At 45.4% G+C, this 19,199-nt stretch overlaps 2 protein-coding genes across 2 annotated transcripts; both read left to right on the top strand.

The window, feature by feature from the left end:
* Positions 1-6,405: 6,405 nt before the first annotated feature.
* Positions 6,406-7,458, top strand: LOC141464103 (putative protein FAM10A4). Its single transcript, XM_074146842.1, has one exon. It carries the CDS (start codon positions 6,406-6,408, stop codon positions 7,456-7,458), a length of 1,053 nt encoding a protein of 350 aa, XP_074002943.1.
* A 33-nt stretch (positions 7,459-7,491) lies between these two features.
* Positions 7,492-9,426, top strand: LOC141464102 (uncharacterized). Its single transcript, XM_074146841.1, has one exon. It carries the CDS (start codon positions 7,492-7,494, stop codon positions 9,424-9,426), a length of 1,935 nt encoding a protein of 644 aa, XP_074002942.1.
* Positions 9,427-19,199: the final 9,773 nt, after the last annotated feature.

Here is a 19,199-nt window from a genome sequence, read left to right as displayed (position 1 = left end):
CAGTTTTGCTTATTGGGTAGCCTTTGTTAAATCACTTATAGTACTGTCTGCATTGGTTTCAAACTGTGTGCCGTCCCTTGAAGGCAGAGGTTCTTCAGTCTTCTCTAGCTCTTAATTACCCCTGGAGGTTGTTTAATAGGATGATCTTTACTTGTCCGTCCTTAGACCCTGGAGCTTTCTTGGAGCTGCTTGAAATGTTGGCACCCTCATAAAATATCCTCCTCAAGTCCTTGAAACACTCCATAGAGTGGAGGATGTTCCATTCCGTTCCATTCCATTCCCAAACCTTACACAGAAATGCTACTCTGCTAGCGACAGCTAGTGCTGTTGGACAAAATCCAACTGCTTCTGGCTATCTCCAGGAAGAGGTGTTTGGTACGGTTTTGTCCCAAGCAACCTCGGGAGCTAGAGCCTTGGAAGGGAACATACAATCTCAGAGCATCCGACAGCTCCAAGGTCTATGAACATATCTAGAGGTTAATTTGTCAGCTCCTGTGCACTTTCAATTTGCACTTCTCCAAATAGGTCCTCAGGGTAGTGAGCCATCTGTAGCTGTCTTTCTCTCAGGATTTTTCTTGGAAAATTTAGAGTTTACAAGACATTACTTTTTAAAGGTCATCCAGCAATGGTGACTTCCTTGATTCTGCTGATAGGTTGCCTGTGCCAAACTAAAACTGTGGTGCTGGGAAAGTTTTGTAGTTGCAGTCTTTTGGCATCTCCAAGTATTGGTGGAGGAGTGTCTGTTTCAGAGTAGAATCACAGAGAGAGTCACAGAATCACAGAATTGTCCAGGTTGGAAGGGACCTTTAAGATCATCTAGTCCAACCATCAACCTAACTCTGATCAAAACCATCACTAAACCATGTCTCTAAGCACTATGGCAACCCGGCTTTTAAATCCCTCCAGGGATGGGGCCTCAACCCCTTCCCTGGGCAGCCCATTCCAAGGCTTAAGATCCCTTCCCGTGTCAACATTTTTCCTAATCTCCAATCTGAACCTCCCGTGGTGCAACTTGAGGCCGTTTCCTCTTGTCCCATGGCCTGGGACTTGGGAGAAGAGACCGACCCCCCCTGGCTACACCCTCCTTTCAGGGAGTTGGAGAGAGCGAGAAGGTCTCCCCTCAGCCTCCTTTTCTCCAGGCTGAACACCCCCAGCTCCCTCAGCCTCTCCTCACAAGACTTGTTCTCCAGACCCCTCACCAGCTCCGTTGCCCTTCTCTGGACCCACTCCAGCCCCTCAGTGTCTTTTTTGTGGTGAGGGGCCCAAAACTGGACACAGTAAAAAAGAAAGTAGAAAGTTAACGAGCACTCATATTCTGTGAAAGGCTCCCCAGCTACCCTTCTCAGAGTTTTTCCATCTGCAAGAGGTGGAGAAAACCTTCTCATTGATCTTACTTAGCACTAGCAAGATCTCAATGACATTTGGCACCAGCTGCATCCCATACAAATTAGAGTTCACACAACTCCAGGGAGAACAGGGCTATTCTGACGGCTACTGGGCTCTGGCTTCACTGGCACCAGCCCACGTTTTTTGGGGTAGGTGGATAGAAATGCACATTTGGAAAAAGTTCTCATCACTGCCTGTCCCAGTAAAGCTGACTTCTAGGAGATTGGCTGGCTGCATGCCCCAACAAATGGACCAAGTGGCCCAATGTTTGACTGTCCAGCCTTTGGCCTTCCAATGCTTTCTCCAGTGTCCCTTGCTGGTTGTTTTTCTAGGGATGCATTTCAGAAAAGCCCAAGAAGTGAAGATCTTACTGGAATTTAGGAGACCAGGACAGGTTCTTTTGCTCTAGGTGAACCATGTTAGAGGAATTACTTCATACCAAAAGAAACAGAAGATGGGGAGTGGACATCCGTTGCAGACTGGAAGAATCAGACTGTAAATTTGGAAATACACAGTTAGGTTAGCAAACCTGGTGGCGGTGATGACATTTTCTCAAAGTGTTTCACAAGATGTGTCTAAGTTTCAGATGTTTGCATGGCAAGAACTGATGCTTTTTCACCGATCGAGGCCATTTCCAGGTGCTAGAAAGAAGAGTTGGAGTCATTTGGCTGCAAGTGTTTATGTTCCTCTTGCCAGCCAGGTCAGGGTGGCCACCAGCCTGAGTCCTACGTGACATGAGCCCGCACAGAAGGTGCTGGCAGGTCTGGCTCCGTGTCCCAGGACATCCCTTTCTGGGTGTGCCTGAAGTGCCCAGAGGTGACTGATCCTAAGGCGCTGTATGTGAAGGGTCATCTGTCTTTCTGTGAATACTAAATGTGAGGTCCAGGAATGCCAACATGGCATAGAGGCAGAGAAAAGATACTTAAAAAACCTTGAATTTATTCACAGACAGAAGAAGTACATTTGGAAAACTGAAGTTTTTTTGATCTCATGTGCATCTCATTGTATAAAAATTCAACAGATTGATACCCTTTTAGAATTTAAAATACTGAGGGTTACTTCAGCTTTGTTGCCTTTTATGCTGTTGTTGGGAAACGCTTTTTGTTTGTTTACATCTGAGCTTAAAATTGCATGGCAGTGCTGCACTTAGCTACAGTAGCAGATGTTGGTGACATTTTATAGAGCATAAATAACAGCTGTGAGTTGTGAAGTCATAATGCTGTCAGGGGAACCTTCTTCCAGTTTGTCAAACTGAAAGAGCAAATCTCGGGTGACAAATATGTATATATGTATTTGCCAGAAGATTATTTCAGGCATTGCTGGGTACCCGCTGCTTTCACGGAGCTAAATATCGTGGGGTGTAGATGCTGAATCAGCGAACTTGAAGGTGCCCTAATACCCAGAGCAACTCACGCATCTGAGAAGATGCATCAGCCCTTGCCTGGGAAGAGTCAAGCGCCCGAAGGAGCTTCACAGACCTACCGCGGTGAACAGGGTATTGCTGCCTCGGGGAGAAACTGGTCAACTCACGTGTTTTAAATCAGGCTCAAAGGGGCCTATGGATTTATTAACGACAAGTAACTGGCAATCAGTGAACTAAACTTTTGGGGTCAGTGTGAGCAATGCAACAGATAAACCCCAATACTTACTAATCCACCCGATGATTGCCTCAGGCAAGTTTTGGCACTGCTATCTTGCTCTCTTAGCGTTACTGGTTTTCTCCCAGAACAGTTACAGGCATTTTATTTCCCCGTACCAGTTATGTTCGCATTCCTGCCTTATCACTGTTGGTACCCAGGCCACCTTGCCAGGAGGGATGTGTGCAGGCACCCCCCGAGCTGAGGAGAGAGCCTCGAGCCCTGTTGCCCTGCCGCTAGGGTCAGCTGTAGAGTCTCAGCACACCTTTACTTCCTCTGTGAGTACCCCACTTAATGTAATTTTGAATATTTTTAGCCTAATGTAAGCGCAAGCTCACCCAGCTGAGCGTTTGGCACAGGTTGGGTCTCAAGAGTGCAAAAAGCAAAGGAACACGGCTGTGTCATAAATGTCCTGGCCTTGTGTGGGAGCAAGGTGACAGCTCCTCTCTTCCCGGTGTCCACTGTGAAATTCCTTGTTACACAGAAGAGAAGCTACTGACTTATTTGAGGTCTTTCCTCTACAGGTAATTAAGGCGTCTCTACCTCCGTCCTTCTTGCAGACATGTTCTCTTCTTCTGTGTGAACATTTTTGTTTGCGTCGGGCTTGGGTTTGGACCTTGGTCTAAGATTTCTTTGGATTGTTAGGCCAGGAATGTTTATCTGCATATATAAGGGTATATCTCCTATTTTCTTAGACTTCTCAGTGAATGATTGTAACATACAGATTAAGAAAAAGTACTTAACAGGCAGACAGAGTGTTTGTCAGCTTTTACTCCTTTCTTGGAGTAAAAAAAACCAACAGAAACAAAATCAACTTTGAAACCTGTTTTTATCTGATTAATTGTCATTGTAATGAGTTGCCAAATAGCTTTTTGAAGGCAGACCAGTGAAAAATTTAGTGTTTATTGAAAAATATTCCATAAGAAGAAACTATTTACATTAAATTTTTTAATATATACGTATAATAGGCAGTCCAGAAGAGATAATAAAATCTTCCCATACAAACGAATATTCAAGTGTTGCTGAAAAATCTGTTAATGTCTTGCCTGTAAAAAGAAAATGGCCTCATGAGAAGTCATTTTATTTCCTGTGGTGCACTTTTCATGCAGCCATTTAAATAAATAAATGTAAAATGTTCTGTATTGTACCTGCAAGACAATGTAAATAGTACAGTGAGCCTTTTCTCTCACTAGATGGCATTATTATCCTCAAAACAGTGACAGCCACAGCTGGCTTTTTTCTGTGGAAGAGATGTACGAAAGAGTGGATTTAATTTACTGAGGTTAACTGTATTTTGTTCGGGTTCTGTGGATGTGGCAGGTTAAACAAATTTCTGTTGCATTAGTGGTAATTCTTGAGCCTATCTGGACTGTTCATTTTTGCTCTGGGTTTGCTGGTTTTTGCTGTCCATATACTGACCAATATTGCAGAGATCGCGCAAACGTAATTCTAAGTTGACTTGTTACTAAAATCAGAAAAGGTGGTTCAAGGACTGAAACACACAAAAGCAATGTAGCCTCAAGTCCATGTGGTTTTTTCAAGTCCGTAAGTTATATGGACTTAATATACGAGCCTGTGGTGTGTGAAGAAAACCATGGGTTAAGAAATAGGATTCCAGAAACTGGTGTTTCAGAAAATGGAAGGATGTAGAGATGCAGGGGTCGGTCTCTTCTCCCAAGGAACAGGCGATGGGACAAGAGGAAACGGCCTCAAGTTGCACCACGGGAGGTTCAGATTGGAGATTAGGAAAAATGTTTCCACGGAAAGGGATCTTAAGGCTTGGAATGGGCTGCCCAGGGAAGGGGTTGAGGCCCCATCCCTGGAGGGATTTAAAAGCCGGGTTGCCATAGTGCTTAGAGACATGGTTTAGTGATGGTTTTGATCAGAGTTGGGTTGATGGTTGGACTAGATGATCTTAAAGGTCCCTTCCAACCCAGACAATTCTATGATTCTGTGATTCTAAGAAGATCAGAAGCAAGGGTGAAGAGATGGGTGTTCATAGCATGGACAAGATATTAAGCTACTGAAATTGATAGGAGTAAACAGGTGGATTTTAGGAACTTTGGGGGGAGGGGGAGGAAAGAAGAACAAACTTCTTATCTGAAAAGAAGCATTATAAAACTTTGTGAACAGTATGGAGCAGAGGAGTTGCCTGCCTTTAGTACCATACAGTGCCAGCCCAGCCTGGTAGAACCTGTTGGATGCCTTAGAGCCAAATTCACTCTAAGAGTGGATCAATCCTGTTCTAACATCGATCAGGGGCTCCAACTGAAAAGGAGGCTCATCAGCCCCAAATTAGTATGAAAATTATGGAAGGATGTTCAAGGCCTCACTTTGAGAATCTTTTCAATAAGTCTAAGATTTTTCTGTGTGTCAGGAAGATTTCTTGGCTTGTCCCTCCAATGACCTTTGGAGCTATGAAGGTGAGAAGCAAATGTATAAACTTCAGAAAAAGTTTTACAAAAGTTTGGAAAATGTCCTAACAACGAGTAGCCCGTGCAACTGTGCTGCACGGTTTTTTTGGTCTTCATATTCCCCGTAGGCATGTGTTGCTGTTAGGACAAGCTGGTTAGTTTTCGTTTTTCATTTGTAAGGGAAAATTCTTGACCAAAGCATGTCTAAACACAAAATTCTTCTCCAGCTTCTATTGCCTTCCTGTTGGCTGTGGCTCATAAAAGATGTTTTTGTTTAAATGGGAAAACAGATAATCAGACTCTCCAGTTCTTTGTCTGCTCTTCGTAGCAGGTGTGCACACACAGAGATGCACACACGTGTACCTGTGACGCATAAAACGTGCAATAAACTGAAGAAGAAGAAAGATTACAGGGAGCCCTTCCTGTGTGGTATGACTTTAAGAAGCCAGCTCAGGATTCCAGTGATGACACAATATATGAAGTGACCTATTCTAGTTCCTGGAGTCCTCGTGAGCCTGCAGCTGGCCTTAACACCTAGGTCCAGCAGCAAGACAACAGAAGGAAGAAGAACCGGGAAGCTTACCATGTATACCTGGCACTAACTTAATACTCAGAGCTCTCAAGTCAGCTGCTTTTGGTCTTATCTTTCTTCCTCTGCTTTCAGTGACAACAAATGCTGTGTAATAACATCCTTTTGGGATCTGAGCACCATGGCTTTAAGGAAAATACCGGCAAAATTAGACCCATCTTTTCTAAATTCTGAGGATCGTTGTTTTCTCTGGAAATCCATAGAAAGTACAGAAAATGATTTACCGTCCCCTCCAAGCAAAACAGGTGCAAAGGAGGTAATTACAGCAGGAGGAAAGTTTCTGGTAGATGAGGGCGAGCATGGTTTGGAAAATGCTAAAGAGAAGGCAACTGATCCACAAAAAAAAGAGGGAGAAAGTGTAAGGCTATCAGAGGAGGTGATGAAGCAGATAATTGGAAAAACAAGAGAGGCTTTTGATTTCTTAGCTAAAGGTGAAAATCGGAAAGCAGTTGATATGCTGTCCAGTGTCATCAAGCTGCATCCACACCTCGCCAGCTCACACGTTAACAGAGCCAGCATCTTCTTGCAGCTGCAAGAGCCTGCTATGGCCGTTAGTGACTGTGACAGAGCTATTAAACTCAATCCCGGTTCAGCACAGGCCCATAAATTGCGAGGAAAAGCTCTCCAGCTTTTGGGGCATTTAAAAGAGGCTGCCTGTAACATTTCTTTGGCTTGTAAATTAGATTCTGAGACTCGGGCAAAGTTTGAGAGGGAGGAAGAGTCCAGTGGAGAGCTGGGGGGGGATGAGGGTGAGCTGGAGACAGACAACGAAGGGGAGATTGAGCCAGAAGAGGATGAATACCCGGAGATGGGAGATAAGAACTCGGAGGTGACCAGCGACATGATGAGGCAGGCTGATGAAAAGAAAAAGATGGCTTTTGATGCAGTGGGAAGAGGTGAATTTCAAAAAGCTGTTCAGCTCTTCACTGATGCCATCAAACTGAACCCACGGCTTAGTACTTTGTATGTCAACCGAGCCAGTGTCTTTGTGCAGTTGCAAAAGCCAAATGCTGCCATCAGAGACTGTGACAAAGCCATAAAAATCGACCCAAATTCTGCAGAGCCATACAAGTGGAGGGGGAAAGCACTTTGGCTCCTGGGTCACTGGCAGCGGGCTGCCAAGGACCTTGCACTGGCCTGCCAGCTGGGTTCTGATGAAGATACCAATAACATGTTGAAGGAGGTTCAGAGAAGAGTCCAGAAAATTGCCAAGCACCAAAAAAAGTATGAGGAGAAGCAAAACACAAAGCAATCGTTGGATGCATTACCAAGAGTGGGGAAATCCATGGCAGAAGAGGAGAGGGATCAGCTTCTGACTTCTCAAGAAAAGGAAAAAGCACAGCTTCAGAATGCCAAGGAGCATCAACAGGTTTACCTTGGGGCCTCCCAGGAACCTGATAATGACATGGAAGGAAGGGAATCTGAAGAGTAAAATCAATATCCAGTAGAAGAGAATAAGTTTTACATGCAAGGTCAACATAGAGCTGAGGGGGAGGAAAACCCTAGTGGAGAATCAAAGACTGAGGACAGTGAACTCAATACTGAAAATGAAGCAGTGGTTGAAGAAGATATTCAGAAAATAGGAGATGACAACCTGAAGATAGCTAACAATATGATGAAACAGGCCATTGAAAAGGAAAGGGAAGCTTTTCATGCACTGAGAGCAGGTGAATTTCACAAAACTGTTGAGTTGTTCACTGACGCCATCAGATTCAACCCTCAACTTGCAGTCTTATATGTAAGCCGAGCCAGTGTCTACCTGAGGTTGCTGAAACCAATAGCTGCCATTAGGGACTGTGACAAAGCAATAAAAATCGACCCTGCTTCTCCACAGCCCTACCACTGGCGAGGGAAGGCATTCCAGCTCCTGGGTCACTGGCACAAGGCTGCCAGAGACTTTGAACTGGCCTGCCAACTGGGTTATAATAAAGACACCAACTCCATGCTAGCAGAAATCCAGAGAAGAGTCCAGGAAAGAAAGCAAAGGGAAGATGACTTTATGGATGTAGCAGAGAAGATGAAGAAGGAACCAAAGAAGGCAGGATTAAGAACTTACAAAGCCCCCAAAGATATGGAAAGAGTTAAGAAAGCAGCCTTGGAGGAACAAGACAGCTCTCAGGAGACCAACAAATCTTGGGAAGAGACCATGCAGATGCAAGTCTTGCAGAAGTTGTTAACTGAGCAGGAGAACACACCACAGCAGGTGACAGAGCAACAGGAGAGTCTGGAACAAAAAGCATTGCAGGAGGCAACGTGGTACCTAGAGCGTGAGCAACAGTTGATTGCTTTGCAGGTGGAGTTGGAAGAGCAGTTTAAAACTCAACAGATGGGGCTTGAGGAAGAAGAGAAAGCTCCATGTAAGGTTCTGGAGCAACAGGAGAATGCACAGAAGCAGCTGGAAGAAGAAGAGAGAAATCAGTTGAAGACTATGCAGGAGCTGGAGAAAGCTCAACAGCAGGCTTTGGTAGGACTGATAAAAAACCAGAAAGAAGCCAAGGAAGAACATGAGAGAGCTCAGAAGAAACCCCTGAACGAAAAAGGGGTTGAAAAAGCCCTAGCAGAACTAGCAAGAGCTCAGAAAAAGGCCCTGGAAGAATTAGAGATGGCTCAGAAAAATGCTCTGGAGGAACTGGAGAAAGCACATCGAAAGGCTCTACAAGAGCAAGAAAGAGCTCAGAGGGCTGCATTACAAGAACAGAAGAGAGCTCAGAATGCTCTAAAGGAACTGCAGCTATCACAAAGAAAAGCTGCGGAGGCAATGGAGAGAGCTCAAATACGGGCTGTCAGAGAACAAGAGAAAGCACAGGAAATCCTGACAGAACTTGCAAAAATAGAGCAACAAGCCTCAGAGGAGCAGGAGAGGGCTAAGAATGAACAAAACAAAGCTAATAAAACCTTGGAAGAACTGCAGAAAGCAAAAGAAAAGGCCCTAGAAGAACTCAAGAGAGCTCAGAAAGAGCTCCTCTGTGAGCAAGAGAAAGCTCAGAAGAAAGCCCTGGAGGAACAGGAGAGGGCTGAGAAAGACCTGGAGAGATCTCAAGAGCAGTGTGTTGGAAAGCAGGGAAACTTTAAGGAAAACGTTCTTGTGCAATGGGAAAGAGCCAAAAATAAGCTTCCTGAAGAAGAGGTGCGATTTCAGAAGAATACTGAAGAGTCTGGGCCAGTCTCTGGAAAACTGGAAACAACTCAGAGGAATGACCTGAAAGAACAAGCAACATCATCATTGCGACGGAGGGAAGACTGGGAGAAAGAAGCAGAAGAACAGAGTGTCAGTCCGAAAGCTATTCCGGAGGAAGGGCTAAGCCCTGGGAGAAGTACAGACCAACCAGAAAGGTCACAGATGTCACCCACAAAGCCCTTTCAGGACTCCTCTGAATCGGAGTGGTTCTCAGAGGTGTGATTTGTTGTTTGACAAACCATTTGTTGAAATGCTGGAGAATGGAGAACACTTGCTGAAGAGCTGAGCTCAGTTTGGAGTCATCTGCAGGTGCTCTTTCCATTAAAGTAAAATTTCAAAAGCAGATACACAGAATTGGTACTTCTTTTAAAGTGTATTTTTTTTTAGGCAAATATTTGAAGTGTTTTGACTCACATGCAAGATCACATAACGTTCCAAAAAAAGTCCCAGTTGTCAAGGTGCAATTTTCGTGCAGGTTCAATTTCTTTCAATCTGTGCACATGTTTGACACTCTCAATGGCTCCTTACCCAGGAGAACGAGGGACTTGGTGGTTAAGCAAATGGTGGGAATCACTGCTGAAGGGAAAGAGCCGGGGTTTAACTGGGTGTTAAATACAGCAGAGAGGATTTGTGTCACAGAGACAAAATTAAATGGTGTATTGCTTCTGACATATGGTAGCTTGATGGCATCAACATCTGAATTGCTCGAGGTCTCAAAATGAATCCTGCTTGTCCGAGCTGCTCTCTGCAGGGGGGTACATAGAATTGTCTGGGTTGGAAGGGACCTTTAAGATCATCTAGTCCAACCATCAACCCAACTCTGATAAAAACCATCACTAAACCATGTCTCTAAGCACTATGGCAACCCGGCTTTTAAATCCCTCCAGGGATGGGGCCTCAACCCCTTCCCTGGGCAGCCCATTCCAAGGCTTAAGAACCCTTTCCGTGGAAACATTTTTCCTAATCTCCAATCTGAACCTCCCCTGGCGCAACTTGAGGCCATTTCCTCTTGTCCCATGGCCTGGGACTTGGGAGAAGAGACCGACCCCCCCTGGCTACACCCTCCTTTCAGGGAGTTGGAGAGAGCGAGAAGGTCTCCCCTCAGCCTCCTTTTCTCCAGGCTGAACACCCCCAGCTCCCTCAGCCTCTCCTCACAAGACACATGCTCCAGACCCCTCACCAGCTCCGTTGCCCTTCTCTGGACCCGCTCCAGCCCCTCAATGTCTTTTTTGTGGTGAGGGGCCCCAAACTGGACACAGCCCTCGAGGGGGGGCCTCCCCAGTGCCCAGTAGAGGGGGACCATCACCTCTCGGGTCCTGCTCCCCACGCTGTTCCTGACCCAGGCCAGGATGCCGTTGGCCTTCTTGGCCACCTGGGCACACTGCTGGCTCATGTTCAGCCCACAGTCGACCAACACCCCCAGGTCCTTTTCTGCCAGGCAGCTCCAGCCACTCTGCCCCAAGCCTGTAGCACTGCAGGGGGTTGGTGTGACCCAGGGGCAGGACCCGGCGCTCGGCCCTGTTGAACCTCATCCTGATGTCAACAAGTCGCTTTAGAAGAGCTGGTTTATGGATGGTGTGTCAGAGGTTTGCTACTCAAACTCTAGATTTGCTTCTTAAAATGCCTATCACATAATCAGTTGTTGAAGCCTGCAGCCATTAAAAAAAATAAACAACAGGATTTGAGCCTTTAGAGTAAAATAAAACAAAAACATGGGATAGTTGTAAAATAATTACATTTAAAGTATGTGAACTTTTTGGATGTGTTTATTTATTTAAAATTCTGAGCTTTTAGTCAAAATGGCTCTTATTTTCAAACTTTGCAGCTGCAAATGCTGGGAGCATCTAAGTTCACTTATTTTGAGGATTATTTTTTAATCACTTGATCGAAGGGATTAGAAGCATATGATAAACTCCAAGTATTGTAAAAGTTGACTGAAAATATTGTAGTGTGCATTATATATACATGCAGCAACCCAAAGTAAAAGCACAGGAATATTCAGACCCGCAGATCAACACAGGAGAGCAGAAGCCCTGGTGTGATTGCTGCAGTTGCTGCTTCATTGTGGCAGGAGGCTCATTCAGGTGATGCTTGTTAGCAGGAGGGGGATTTGAAGAGAGCGGATGGTTTTGAGCGGTTACTGGGCTGGTTTTGAGTGGAGAGAGGAATTAGAGGTACCTCAGTCGGATTAAACTTTCTGAAGCTCTTTGTCTGCTGGAGGAGTGGGTCGGAGCTGCTGCAATCATTGGGTAAAGTACTTCTGTCAGTTTTATTTAGGGGCTCTCTTGGAGGAAATCTTACCGGAGTTGTTGTTTGCTGTATTTAGGACTCCCGAGGAGATTATTTAGAGTGGGTTTTGTGTTTGTACAGAAAGCTACTCCTATCTTTTTATGCTTCAATAAGAAAGGGGATGGAGGGCTTCCTAAAAATATGGAGAAGCATAAGATTGTACGAGTGATGCTAGGCAGGCTTATTTCGTGTCTCACCCTTGTGCCTGATAAATGACTCCCGTGGGCTCCTGAGTGCGGTCTGTTCTCGTGTTTGAGTGTGGAAGTTGTTTAGTGTTACGATGGCACTTCAAAAACAGCGCTGAGGAAAATGGTGTTAGGCGATGAGCGTTGTGGGCTGTCTCTCCCCTGCCCGATGTGTGTCCATTAGAACGGGAGAGGTTAGAGCTGGTCCTTGCTCAGAGGTTGGGAGAAGATCTTGCACTTCCTGAGCAGAAGCAAAAACCAACTTACAATAAAGGCTAGGGCTTAAAAGAAGCAATAACTGCAATGTGGCTTGGCTGTAGCTGTTGTTGCCTTGGTGGCCTCATCTTTTCAAAGCAGGGGTTGATCTCTTTTTATAGAGTAGCTCAGGGCTATTCCCAGTGGGGAAGGACCTGTTCCAGGGTGCTCTCTCTTGCTGTGGGAGCTCCTGTCACATTGGGAGATCTGTGGCAGTCAGGAATGGGGATAGGCCCTGGCTGGACTGCTTGTCCAGGGAATGAAAGTCTGGGAGTGGAAATGAATGAAAATGGGAGTTTGTCTTGCCACAGGGGGCACGTACTCAAAAAATCTGTGTGCTTATGTGTGAGAAGGAGAGGGAAGCAGAAGGTATCCCAAGCACTGTATTTTATAAAACTTGGCCACAGCTCTCTAGATACTGTTTTGAATAAGAAGACAAAAGAGGATCCTCCACAACATGCTGGAAGTAGTCGATTTTGGTGACAACTCCTGGGAGTTTTGGTACCTACTCTCACAAGAGGACATCTTTCCCGTATCTCACCCCAAGACATCTGATATGCTCTGTCCTCTGCGTTTCTTGTTGCTGTTAAATGTGCCAGCACCTTGTAAGGCAGTCTGTATTTCCAAAGCTCCTCTTAGCTGAGGGTACTGGTTTTTGGGGTGTGGATGGGGTGCCTGAGAAATCCTGTGTTCAGTTGGGCCTGGGCGTTTTAGTGGAAAGAAAGATGAGTGAGTTTGGTGCTCAGGGCCAGAGAATATAACCCCTGTGTTTGGCTTTCCTAGACTATCATTTTAAGGCAATGAGTCACCATCGTTAGCAGCCTGTGGTCTATAATCAGTCTAGTATGTAGCACACACCATTTATTTTTTTTTTTTTTTTCTTTGCGTTTAGTAATAGGTGCAGGCTGACATTTATCTTATAATTTAAAAAGGACCGGAGGTAGCAGATACCTGGCCAAGGACACGGATTTTCCTCGTTCTTGCATATCGTGAAGGAGGAGTAGCTTCCTTTACACCTACTGCCTGTGTGGGGATTAACATTTTGCATACTGAAGCTCGATTAGGTGCTCGATGGGTGGGATAAGGGAGTGCTGCAGAAGCAGCTTTGTGGCCAGGGCAAGGGATCGTATGTGCCCGTGAGTGGCAGCAGGGGCCATGGCAGGGCACGTGGTGTGCCCGTCTGGAAAACATATTCCAGAGTTGCTCCAAAAATTACTGGGAGTGCCTTTATGTTACTCGTTGTTACTCGGGATGCCAAATTCGGTGATGTGACTGTGTGGGACACGCAGGTGGAGTTAGTGACAGTGAAAGACCACTTCAGAGAGGAAAAACTCAAAAGTGCTTTTTGGCGTTGGGTAGAAATCTGACATCCTGTGATGAAACCTGTTGTGGTCTGGCTTAAAAGAAGGGTGTGTGACATTCACTGCCAAATCATCCTTATTAACGTCATAAGGCACTACTTTTGATTTTGTTTTTGGTAGTTCTGGTACTGTGCCCCTCTCGGGAGAGGAAATGAAGAGGGCTGGAGCAGTGTTGAGTTGGACATTTTGTATGGAAGGAGAGGAGAAGCTAGATAGCTATAGGAGTAATACTGCAGTAGCAGCTGTTGCGTAGAGGACAGTAATTTAGACTTATTAAGAATGTTATTAGAATTATTTAGATTAATAATAATAGAATAGTTATGATGATCACAGGAACCTGTCAGACTGTATGAGGCCCTTTGGGTTCAATCTGAGTTGCTATTGCACCAGAAGGGGTGATGATGTGTATGATTTCTGTGACCCCCCTTCCTGTAGGGGGTGAAAAAACCTAGTTCTTTCGGAGGTTCGCATCTTCTCCCAAGTCACAGGCGATGGGACAAGAGGAAATGGCCTCAAGTTGCGCCAGGGGAGGTTCAGATTGGAGATTAGGAGAAATGTTTCCATGGAAAGGGATCTTAAGGCTTGGAATGGGCTGCCCAGGGAAGGGGTTGAGGCCCCATCCCTGGAGGGATTTAAAAGCCGGGTTGCCATAGTGCTTAGAGACATGGTTTAGTGACGGTTTTTATCAGAGTGAGGTTGATGGTTGGACTAGATGATCTTAAAGGTCCCTTCCAACCCAGACAATTCTATGATTCTATTCTATGATTTGCAGTGAACTGAGTGGGATTTGTCTCTTCAGCCTTTTGGGGTCAAAGGAAACAGCTGCAGCCAATCCTACCAATGGAGTAGAGGTTTTGCAAGCTTGGGGGCTGTTAAACTGAACTGCCAGGAAGGTGACCTGGCCAGATATAAACTGCCCCTTTTTAGGTTATAACTTTGTTCTGAGGGGTGTTATCATTTCTGATACAGGCTTTATCCAGTCTCGTGTGCTGCGTGATGCAGGCAGTTGGTAATCCGGCATCTTGGCGTGACGGTAATGTGTCTGTGATGGAAAAATGAACTGTGACCCCTGAGGAAAAGGATTTTCCCCTAATCCTCCTAAGGTGGTGGAGGGGCTTTGTTAAACCAGCTGTGCTCCTTGGCAGGGCCGACTTCTCTGGAGGCTCTGCAGGATGCCTGGCCAGCATCTCTCCCGTGGCACTGCGAAGCCTGGGGCTCGGTACAGATATTGCTGTGAGAACAGAGACCTCACTGCTGAAGGTCTAACCATTTTGGCCGAGTCTGCTGTTTAGTAGTTATAAAATCACAGTTCCAGCTGTGATGTGTAATCTCAGATGTGGGCGGGATTTATCATGGAAACAATTCAATTTTGGCTGCCTTGCTGGATAATAGCTCATATCATGAGTGAGAAAGTTGCATCAGAAACCAATTTTAGCTGACCACTGGAAAATATGAACTAATACTGTCAATATAAGGAGGAGGAGATGACCAGGAGGTCATGACTTCTACACACTGTTGAAGTAGATAGATCTGAATTATTGACTCTCTCTGTCAATGCCCTTAGCAGTTGAAATACTGAATGTAAATAATATTTCCTTACCACAAGAGAGGGGAAATAACTTTTGGATTCTGTAGCATCGTTTCTTCTGGTGTTCTTGTCTCTGTGATGTCGTCTACCTTCTTTCTGTACCAAGCCCATAAAAACTTGGGTAGATTTAAAATATAAATGATACTGAATTTTACTTCTGCACAGTTTAGAACGAATCTAGAACGCTTCTGCCTCTTTGACTTGGACAAGAATGAAATATTGAGCCAGTCTGTCCAGCCACACACATGCAAGTTATTTATTCACACAAGGGTGAGAGGCTGGGAGTGAGGGAGTGCCAAACGGGCCGCCTTTCTCCCATGAGGTATCTCAGATTTTATGCAGAAAGTCTCTGCGTGCCGAACCCGTCCCTCCTAGTACCTATTGCATGGGCTGTAAATAAGAAAATGATTCTAAGTGGGGAATCTGTGAAAGACCGGGTAGGAGGAAAGACCTTTGATGCTCCTTTGCTGTCCGAGGATCCTGCAGTTTGGTGCCATCTCTTGGAGAAACTTGTTTTCCCCTTCCTCGTTCCCTGGGCTTTCTGCCCGCTCCCCATCCAGTGGTACCAGGGAGGAAGGAGGACTGGAGTAATGCCACGTTAAAGAAGAATTGAATAGGGCCCTCGCTGAACTTGTGGGTTCCTCTAGATAATGAAAAAGGAAAGCTTTATTAAATCTATTAAATCCTGCTAAGAAAATCAATCGATTTTTAATTCAGACCGTGTAGTTCTTCGGGAGTTTCTGTGTTAAGGTAGGCGGATCATGGCACATTTTCCCAGCTAACAAAGAGGTGGGGTTCTACAGATTTTATTTTTTTTTTTCCCCAGACAGTGATAACTGTAATGTGTGATAGATTTCAGGGCACTCTGTTCTCTTCATCCCGAGTTATTTATATAGCCCTCTTTTACTTCAGAAAGGCAGCATCTTTACATCAAGCAAAGCAATACAACTCCGAGTCACAACCTAGGACAAAAACTCCGTATTCCCTTGAAAGCAGAAGGCAATGTTAGGTAGGCAGGGCATCCTAATCTCTATAACTGCAGTAGGACAAAGAAATTAGTGGTCCCGCTACAATAGCGGTGGGATTTTTAATCATTGCAGTGACCAGAGTAAGACAGACTTTGGGTTAAACAGTAAAGGGGGAAAAAATGCCTGATGATAAGAGAAATTCATCCTGAGCAGTGTAGCCAACGTGCTATCAGTAGAGATGTTAAAGAGGTTAGATGAGATGTCAGGTGTAATGATGCACTGAGTATGATGTAGTCCGATGAGGTGACCCAAGCACTCTCTCTTCATGGTCTCATTATCCAGGATCTTATTATGGACCAGTGCTTTTACCACATCAGCTGATTTCTTCATTTTGCACAAGCTTTTGTCATCACCATCTGTTATTTGGCAGCTGGCGTACAGCAAAAATGTCCTGGGCAAGGACAAGCTGTTGTATAAAATGCATGTGCGTTGGCTGTAGGTGTCTTGCGTGGCCCTTGCAGCACCCAACCTTTATGACCCTCGGGGTGAGATAGCAGTCACCCTGGTACGCAGAATCCCTTGGTGAGCCGAAGGGAAGAATCTGCTGGGAGAGGCCCACAAACAAATGGCGTGGTTTCTCCAGGGATCCTGCCTCGCTATCAGGGACAAGAGGTTGAGGGGTTATGCTGGTGCTTTCCCTCCTGTGGCTGGAGGTGCAGAAAGCCCAGCACCTTCTTTGCCGGCATGGCCAGCAAGCGGGGTGGGAACCCCAGGGTAGGAGCTGCACTCAAAGCACTGGTGGCCTCTGAGGAAACCAAACAACGTGATCTGTAGTGGCTTTGTTGTAAACTCCTCCTAGTTTCCCCTCATGGGGAATGCTGGTTGTACCACCGCAGCCCTTGAGATACTCTTTTAATTGGAAGTAAATGAAGTTAAGGTGGATCTTGAGCATCTACTAACCTTTCTGTCCCGTACTGGGCACTGGGGAGGCCCCACCTCAAGGGCTGTGTCCAGTTTTGGGCCCCTCACCACAAAAAAGACATTGAGGGGCTGGAGCGGGTCCAGAGAAGGGCAACGGAGCTGGTGAGGGGTCTGGAGAAGAAGTCTTGTGAGGAGAGGCTGAGGGAGCTGGGGGTGTTCAGCCTGGAGAAAAGGAGGCTGAGGGGAGACCTTCTTGCTCTCTCCAACTCCCTGAAAGGAGGGTGTAGCCAGGGGGGGTCGGTCTCTTCTCCCAAGTCCCAGGCGATGGGACAAGAGGAAACGGCCTCAAGTTGCACCAGGGGAGGTTCAGATTGGAGATTAGGAAAAATGTTTCCACGGAAAGGGTTCTTAAGCCTTGGACTGGGCTGCCCAGGGAAGGGGTTGAGGCCCCATCCCTGGAGGGATTTAAAAGCCGGGTTGCCATAGTGCTTAGAGACATGGTTTAGTGATGGTTTTTATCAGAGTTGGTTGATGGTTGGACTAGATGATCTGAAAGGTCCCTTACAGTCTGGAAAATTCTATCATTCAGTGCCAAGTAGCTTTTTGCTGGAAATGCCAAGTCCACGACAAAATCCTGATGAAAGACATAGATGTCTCCATACAAAGGAACATCTGGAAGAGTGGAAGGTGAGAGCACCCTGTTTGAGGAGAGGTAGCAGCAGTAGTTTCAGTGGTGTGGAGCATGTAGGTGAATGCCACAGAAAGATATTTTTTTATTTATTTTTTTTTTTGGCACGGTCTTTGAAAAGACAAAGTGATCATAGAAACATAAAATTACTGGTTTCAATTTTGATTTTACACAAAGAAATTTTCTGGTTTGGGGCTTAATTCTGCCCTGGTTCGCCTTTACCTGGTATTTGAATCTTTGGTAAGAGTATATAAATTGAATCCTTCCTGCATGCGTGAACCTGCCAAGGTAAGCACCCTCTCAGGTCGGGTGGGACTGCTGCCTGCAAATCCAGCCCCCCGGAATCCATAAACGGAAGCCCACCCGTGCTGGGGCTCGGGAGGTTTGCATCGGCAGCCAGCAGGGACTTGCCGACTTGATTTGCTTGATACGTTCTTTACCTTAATATCGAGGTAACGTCACTCAACTGGTGGAAAAAAAAAAAAAAAAAATCATCTTGCCACACACATACCATTTCATACACGTTTTTCTCTACTTGTGTTATGTTTTTGACAATTGAAGTTAGAGCTTTTATCTTTTTATTTATCCAAAGAAGAGCTCCATTTTGACAGTACAAATACAGGCTTCCCCATGCTGCCCAAACATTGGGGTTTTTAACCATTTTCTGGATAGACCGTGTTTTTATTTCTGTGGCTTTGGAGATGTGGACGTTTGCCCACGGGGAATTGCAATCCTTATTTCATTTAACAGTGGTCACTGAACTTACTCGCAGGAAAAATATAAACTGCCGTAACAAGAGGTGGCGACAGGAAAACCTGGGAGACAAGCTCTCTCTGGATACACATTCTTAAAATAGCTGAATACATTGGAATAACCACAAGAAAGAGCATTGCAAGATTTCCACAGATTCTTCCTTGCTTTTTATGGGAAACTTGTTCATTTTAAAACCTGTGAAAAAGATGCGTATTTGCTGTGCTCAGCATCATTTCATACTTCTACATGTGAAGGGGATTAAATAACTTTGCTGGAGGCAAACAGAGGAGAGAAACTATCACAAACCCAAAATAAGGAGAAAAATCCTTAAAATTCCACTGAAATCATCCAGAGAGTCAGAGAAAGAAATGCCCAAAAAACATGAAAACTGCCTTTATCCCTGTGGTTTATGGTGACTCTAGGTTCATAAGACCTAACGTAGTGTGATGCTTGGGGTGTTCTGTGTGACACTTGCCTCGGTGAATGCTGAGAGATGATAGATGCTATTCCTCTGCTATCATTGATTCTCTCCCTGACCCCTTGATCCTGAAATATGGAAGGCTGTCCTCTAGATGCTTCCTACCGGGAGGTAGTCACAGCAGATGTGAGATAACTACTCTGGCCCCAGGCAGATCATTGCTGTTATTGTTCAGGAGGAGAGAACCCGCTCTCCCTTTCAACACAGCTCTGAGCCACCCCTGCTCTGCCTTCCCCTGAATTCTTTAGCAACCCTTTGGGCTAGCTGTCTTGGGAAACATTGGGGATTATCTCTTTAAATTTTTGGCTGCTCTCATGCCTTATAACTTCCCAGAAAGGGCTTTCATAAGTTTATTTGGATTTTGACCGCGTATGACTTGAACTGTAATCAATTATTGCATTAGCAATGGAATGAGCCCAAGCTGGGGGGGTGGGGTGGGTGGAAATTAATAATTAAATAAATAAAAACCTTGTAAGCTTTTATTAAACACTCATTGTCTGCGTTTGACA

This window comes from Numenius arquata, chromosome 4, assembly GCF_964106895.1.
Source record: "Numenius arquata chromosome 4, bNumArq3.hap1.1, whole genome shotgun sequence".
NCBI lineage: Eukaryota > Metazoa > Chordata > Aves > Charadriiformes > Scolopacidae > Numenius > Numenius arquata.
This window is presented reverse-complemented; position numbering and strand designations above follow the sequence as displayed.